Below are 6,454 nucleotides of genomic sequence, written 5' to 3' on the forward strand. Positions count from 1 at the left end.
ATGCTCTATTTGAGATATGTGACCATGGTGCTGATGTAAAGAGCAGAACAAGCATTATTGACGTTGATGAATTACTAAAACAGGCCTATGTCTTGACAATCAAAAGTCGATTAACCTTGTGACATTTAATGAGATACTTAAGCGTAGCCTGAACAGCATCAGTCTGGTCTCATTCCCATTCGAAACACCCCAGCTCACTGCTCCAGGACCCCCACAGGTCTTTGATCAGTTGAGCAAAGCCACACACAATGCCAATATGCAGATAGTTTTTCTTCTTTCTTTTTGAAGACCACTCAGTTGTTCAGGCCATGTCCCTAACATACAAATGTCTAAAAAAATCATTTATGGTTGGTTAAAAGGAAAAAAGAGGCATGACAAGGAGGTAACCATGTAATACTCTTTTGATCTTTGCAGCTGCACTGCAGTAGAGGCTGTGACCCATTGTAAACATGTGTGTGTACAATGATGTGCATGAACATTGAAAATAAGAAAACATTTAAAGACTTCTTTAACAAAGGCTTCAACATCTTCAGAAATCTGAAAACATCAACTTCTCTGGGTCAAGAGTTTGGTCAGTTTTGAGAATATAGCCAACAGTGTTTCAGCTATGCATAATAATTTAACTCAGATTAGTCTACTAAATAAAACAGCTTAACACATTAAACATGTGGAAGACACACATATTACAAACCGTGTTTAATCATGATGTGCAGTGTATTATGCACTTCCCTGTATCGGAAATATGATATAAGCAATATGTAACACAATATGTGTATTATTATTCAGCATTTACATTGCATCACATTGAACTGTATGACAGTAACATGTCTTAAACATTGTTATGGTGGCAAAGCCACAAAGGGTAAGGAAGGAAAGTTTATTTTCACAATTCATTCACAATAAAAAATAATTAAAAATGTTTTACTGTACAAGAGGAACATACAAGTCAGCAATAAAAAATGTAATTCAAAAACAAATTGAATTGTTGTATAAGACTAGGTATAAGATGGGTGGTGGTGACCCTCAGTCAACTGAAGCAATAGACTGGACTGGACTGGACTCAGCTTGAGTTGAGCAAAAAGTTAGCCTTGTGCAGCACAGCTTGGGATCACCAAATTGGAGGCATGACATAAGGAAAAGACATTACTGCATTGCTCCATACATATGGCAAAGACGATGGCAGAAGGGTTATTGGGAGGACACCTTGGACAGACATTTCACACACATTTTGGAACAATTCCTGCTCTCTTAAGTTGTCCACAGTTCTATGCAAAGGGCAGTTTCAATAGGCATAGAACAAAGACACGTACATGCAGGAGCCTCTGCAAGCCACTAGGTGGCCCCAAAGCCGAAGGTCTGAGGATAATTCTAGTTTTAATTCTAGTTTTACAACAAAACATTTACAACATCAAAACATGATACATGTACAGAAATGATAAAATAACTAAAACAACAACCTTGGCCTTGGTAAATTACTCAATCAGGCAATAAATTCTATGTTTAGAATCATTGAAACAGGATTTTACCCAAATTCCCATTTACCCAATTTCACAAATTGAACAAGAATTGGTCCTATTAGACAATTGGGATCCTTTTGTGTATAGCTTTATAGCATAACATGTAATATTTCGGACAGATACATTAAAAATAAAAAAAAATAAAAAAAATGAATAGATAAATGAATAATTGTTAATAGTTTAACCCTATAGTTCGTTGATTCACATTTTACAGTCTGAAAGGTTTAAAACATTGCAATCAATTTTAAACTAGACTTACAACCTCAAAGAGAGCAGTTTTTCTTGATGAAGCATCTTCATAGTGGTTTCAATTTACAGCACTTTTTGAAATCTATACCTTTTCTTATTATTTATAAATGTGTATTTTTTAATTGAGGAAATTACTGTATGTGTTTGTGCTAATGTGAACAGTCAAACCATATCTGTGGAGTTGTTCATTACACATATCAAAGGCACAAAAGGAATTGACACTAAACAAAGATACTGTAGTAGTGTGATATACACACAATCTGGACTGAAATGCTTGTGGAAAATGATTATAGGACTTCCCCACGAGGGCAGTATGAGGCCTTTTACCACAACTTACCAAAAAGATCATTTCTGACCCCAACCATGTTCTGTGACTATCAGGCGTGTACTGCGCTGGGTCAGACTGAAACCTTTGTCAACTGGTCTAGTTTTTTAACCAAATGAAGAGCTTTTTTAGATAGAGCTTAATCATGAGTGATAGTTGGGAATGTCTTAAAGTAGGATGCTTAGTTTTGCCTGTTTTGACAACTACCTTAAAAAAAATCTCAAGTGACAGGTTTAGACAATGTTATACCAAAAAGGTCTTTAATATCAGTTTTCTATGGTACATTTTACACAATATAAATAAATATTTCATACTTAATTCTTTACAACATTTAAAATAAAAATATATTTTGTAAGTATAAAAACACCATACAAACAGTGACGCACAAAAGGGAGTTAGAGGTTTGTACACTTGAATAGCTGCCACAATAGTTCGTCGGGAGCCTGCCGTCAGCATGCTCTGTCTTTCACTTCACCATCACTACATATAGTCTTCATTCAAACATTTAAAACATGAAAGAATGAACTGTGGGACTCCTCAGGGATACAGTGAATCAACGACATCAGTATGAACATCGTTACATTCACATAATAACCCTGTAGAGTTTAGGGGCGATTGCTATAATGAAATACTCTGAGTGCATTACATTAAAATCACTATCAGACATCTTTACAAAACAGAGTAGTCACTAATGTGACTAAGCAGTGCGCCCCGGGTTGGGAACCTGCACTTAGCCCTTGAGCCAGCTGTAGCACAACTGTCAATGTCCCTGATAAACTGAACAGTGCGCACATGTGAGTCTTTGGTCTCAGAGCTACAGGTGATCCGAAATACAAAAATATATTCTTTCCTACTCACTCCTCCGGCAATACATTTGTAAAAAAGCAACAGTGTAAAATTGTGATGCTCAGTAGAAAGGCCATAGTGAAGTGGGGACATGGAGTCTTTGGTCTCAGCGCTCGGAAGAGAATCGTGTGCGTTTAGTCCTGGAGCTGAAGGGGTAATGAATGAAGTCAAACGGTCGGTGGTGGACCGGCTGAGGGTGCTGATGACCTTTAGGCAGTCTCTTCATGAAGTGGACTTCGCGCTGATGCTGCCGTGTCCGGGAACCTTTCCGGGGTCGGCCTCTCCGAGTAAATGCCATATACCAGCTCTCATAGTGGGCATTCCTCAGCGCTGTGTAGTTGTTCTCCAGAACAATCTCAGTGAAGATGCAGTCCCGACCCTGGCCGTTCCTCTGTAAGAGAATTCACAAATGACTCCTGAATTCTGTGTGGGCCACCCCACTGCACACCTCTGAACATGTGCTGCCATCATTACCAACAAAGGGGACTATTGGAGCCCAACCATGAAATTCCTAGCTGTTTTTAACCGTGGCCTAAAACTTGTTTTTAAAAATTGTCAATGTAAAGTATATTAATGAAACCATCACCACTTGTTACCAATGAGCATGAAACGTTCACATAGTCACACATTAAGTAAGGAAACACTGCCTGGTTATTATGCAACAACACGCTGTGAAAAACACTATTAACCATGCTTCATCCCTGTTGCTTTGAGTGGCAATAAAATCAGTTTGTATATCAGGTAATAATTATTATACAGCAACTAATTAAGTAAAGCGATTTAGAATTGTTTTTGGTGAACACAAACATACACAGCGAGGGCTAGTGTAAGATGCACCGTGTGGAAAAGCTCAGTGGTTATAAATAGTGGTGACACACAGGACCAGGCCAGACCAGGCTCCGGGCAGATGGTGGCCCAGGCAGGGAGTCGCTGGGTGGGGTTAGCTCACACAGGGCGCCACATTCTTTCATCATACAACCTTACTGCAAAGTGCAGAAACTAGCATCAAACAATTAAAGTCCTGCAATACAGTGGGTTGATTTAACTTTAGATCAGTGTGCACCTAACATGAGTGCCAACATACTGTGCAGTAGTGAGGTTGTCTGAAAGAGTGGTCACTTTACGGTAAATTTGTCTTGCTCCTGTGAGAGTACACATCTATGTGCAAAAGTATAAAAAACAATGAATAAGGCAATAATCAAAATCTGTACCTTGCCGATGAGTTTGCCCTTCTTGTTCATGCAGATGTAGAGGCCTGTTTCTGCCCCTTTGATTCGGACTCTGCTGCCAAAAGTGTCAGTCTCCACTACAAGTTTTGCTAGACAAAAAGACAAAAGGAATAAAGTAAATGACAACACATATTACTTAAGTGTTCAGGAGTTTGCTAAAGGACAATATGCACAATATTGCATCATGTAGCCTATATATTTCCAGGTTCGAAACAATAAGTTAACATTTCAGTTATAAATGTGGACCTCAGTCCATCATATGGAGGGGTTTCCTGTCCTGGAGCCATTAAAGGACCCAGACTGTGATCCAGTTATATTCTTAGACCTCACATGTTCAGACGGGTATCCCGTCACATCAGGTGAAATAGACCTCACCTCCGTCAGTGTGCGTGTAACCTGCGTCCTTACCATGCACATCTCCGTCCTCGGCCATGGCGTTGATTTTCTTGTTGGGCAGGACCTGCACATGCTTGCCGCTGGTGCGGCTGTAGAGCTGATACATGCGGATAAGTCTGCGGCTCACGCGGTCCGTCACCCGGCTCTGCTCGCTCACGTGCTGCGTGAAATTAGGCGAGGACTGATTGGTTACCTGTCAGAAATTAGACGGCACCGCATGAGTATCTAACAAAGTTCTATCAAAGCAGCAAGTCCTTCAGCAACCCGCGCAAACTTTACTAAATTACCCAAAAAACAAATGCGCACTTTGGCGCATGAAGCGTTAGTTTAGCCAATGTTAGGATTTTCTGGCAACTCACTTTGCCTTTTTTAATCTACCCACAAAAGCAACAGCTGTAGGGTTTTTTAAGAGTAGGCGGTCACCATTGTCTGCTTATTAGAACTACAGCAATTAAAAAAACAACAACGCTATTTTAATGTATTCTATAAATAGGCTAATTAATATCAGCTGAAAGGATAAATCTTAAAAAATATATATATATATTGTTGTCTTGTTAAGGTGGACAAGGAGCCAAATTGAATTTAATCCAACATTAACAGCATGCATCCTCTCAGTGCCAATATTATTAGTATAATAATAATAATAATAATAATAATAATAATAATAATAATAATAATAATAATAATAATAATAATAATAATAATAATAATAATAATAATAACAACAATAATAATAATGATGACATAATTGAGTGCGTACCTGTGCGTAATAGCAGAATGTCAACAAATGCATCAACCTGCGGATAACAAAGAGCAAGACGTTAGTCAAGTGTTTTAAGTAGGCGATATCGTTAAGATATATTGACCGGGCCGAGCCAGCACTTACAGATGCCGAATATTATATGCAGGGACCATCATCAGGCACTCCTTCAGAGCCGCTGTAGCCGCAGTTAAACTTGCACAAATCCAAGAGTCCAAAAGAGAAAAATACCCGTCACTGTCCGATCAGGACCTGTTTCGGGTCCTGCTATCCATCACACTGTCTCTCCGCTAAAGTCCCTGTCCGGAACGCGTCCAGGTGTCGTACTCCGTGCGCAATGAGTGAGTGCACTGTCTGCGCTGTAGCTCCGTGGTGCGCACTTGCCTTTGCTCTCTTGCATCTATCCCGCGTCAGGCTTACACCCCCGGTTAAAATGGCAGGTCACAGTGCGAAGAACAGGCCCCCTTTTTTGTAGAACAAAAGCAGACACCCCCACCCATCCCGCCCTCCCCTAGACTCTCACACGGGCTTTACCTGTGGTGCGGAGTGAGCGGTGCGCGCAAGGCCAGAATCACTTTACATCACATCAGATATAATTAGTCTAGCATCAGTTGGCTAGACCTCATTCACCACTCGAGGCTCTTCAGTTGTCACCGGGAGGACGTCCCGTCAGTGTGCGTTTGGAGTGCGAAAATACGCGTATTGACCTGTTTCTTATCCATTGTATTCATACAGTAGTCCGCAGTGTTTTATGAAAACAGATGGACAACACATGCGCAAAATGTGTTGCTTTTTCAGCTTTTACGCATCGGTGTTTGTACGCGCTATATTTGATTGCATTATTAATTAGTCGGTCAGTATCGATTACAAGCAGTCAGTTAATCATTGTGCATAATATCCTTAAAGAAACTTTAACAACACTTAAACACGGAGTGAGAAAAGTGACACCTTAGTAATATTACACACAAACGCTACCTCTGGTCATTTGGGATAAAAACTGGACCTTTATTGATTTAACGGATTACTGTCACAAGTGGACGCTCCGCAGCCAGATGTACAGTAGCACTATGTCTCTGGAGTGGAGTGTGGGTGCATGTGTGGTCAGTGCCAGCCTGCATCAATGAATCGGGGG

At 40.2% G+C, this 6,454-nt stretch overlaps 1 protein-coding gene across 2 annotated transcripts; it reads right to left on the reverse strand.

The window, feature by feature from the left end:
- Window positions 1-2,352: 2,352 nt before the first annotated feature.
- On the reverse strand, window positions 2,353-5,810 carry fgf8a (fibroblast growth factor 8a). 2 transcript variants are annotated; one of them, XM_079560507.1, is made up of 5 exons: window positions 5,449-5,810; window positions 5,323-5,359; window positions 4,575-4,755; window positions 4,149-4,255; window positions 2,353-3,328 (listed from the first exon to the last, which is right to left on the reverse strand). In XM_079560507.1, the coding sequence occupies exons 1-5, from the start codon at window positions 5,478-5,480 to the stop codon at window positions 3,044-3,046; spliced, it is 642 nt and encodes a 213-aa protein (XP_079416633.1). In that variant the 5' UTR covers window positions 5,481-5,810; the 3' UTR covers window positions 2,353-3,043. The 2 variants fall into 2 exon arrangements, with proteins under 2 accessions (XP_079416633.1, XP_079416634.1); XM_079560508.1 differs by having other exon boundaries at window positions 4,575-4,722; window positions 5,449-5,809.
- Window positions 5,811-6,454: the final 644 nt, after the last annotated feature.

The sequence above is a fragment of the Gobius niger genome (assembly GCF_951799975.1).
Source record: "Gobius niger genome assembly, chromosome: 7".
Lineage (NCBI taxonomy): Eukaryota > Metazoa > Chordata > Actinopteri > Gobiiformes > Gobiidae > Gobius > Gobius niger.

Excerpts from the sequence above, each read along its gene's own strand:
- fgf8a (XM_079560507.1), bottom strand. The coding sequence starts at position 5,480 with ATGATGGTCCCTGCATATAATATTCGGCATCT. Across the intron at positions 4,756-5,322 it reads CATTCTGCTATTACGCACAG|GTAACCAATCAGTCCTCGCC; the intron begins GTACGCACTCAA and ends AATTTCTGACAG. Across the intron at positions 3,329-4,148 it reads AGGGCAAACTCATCGGCAAG|AGGAACGGCCAGGGTCGGGA; the intron begins GTACAGATTTTG and ends ATTCTCTTACAG.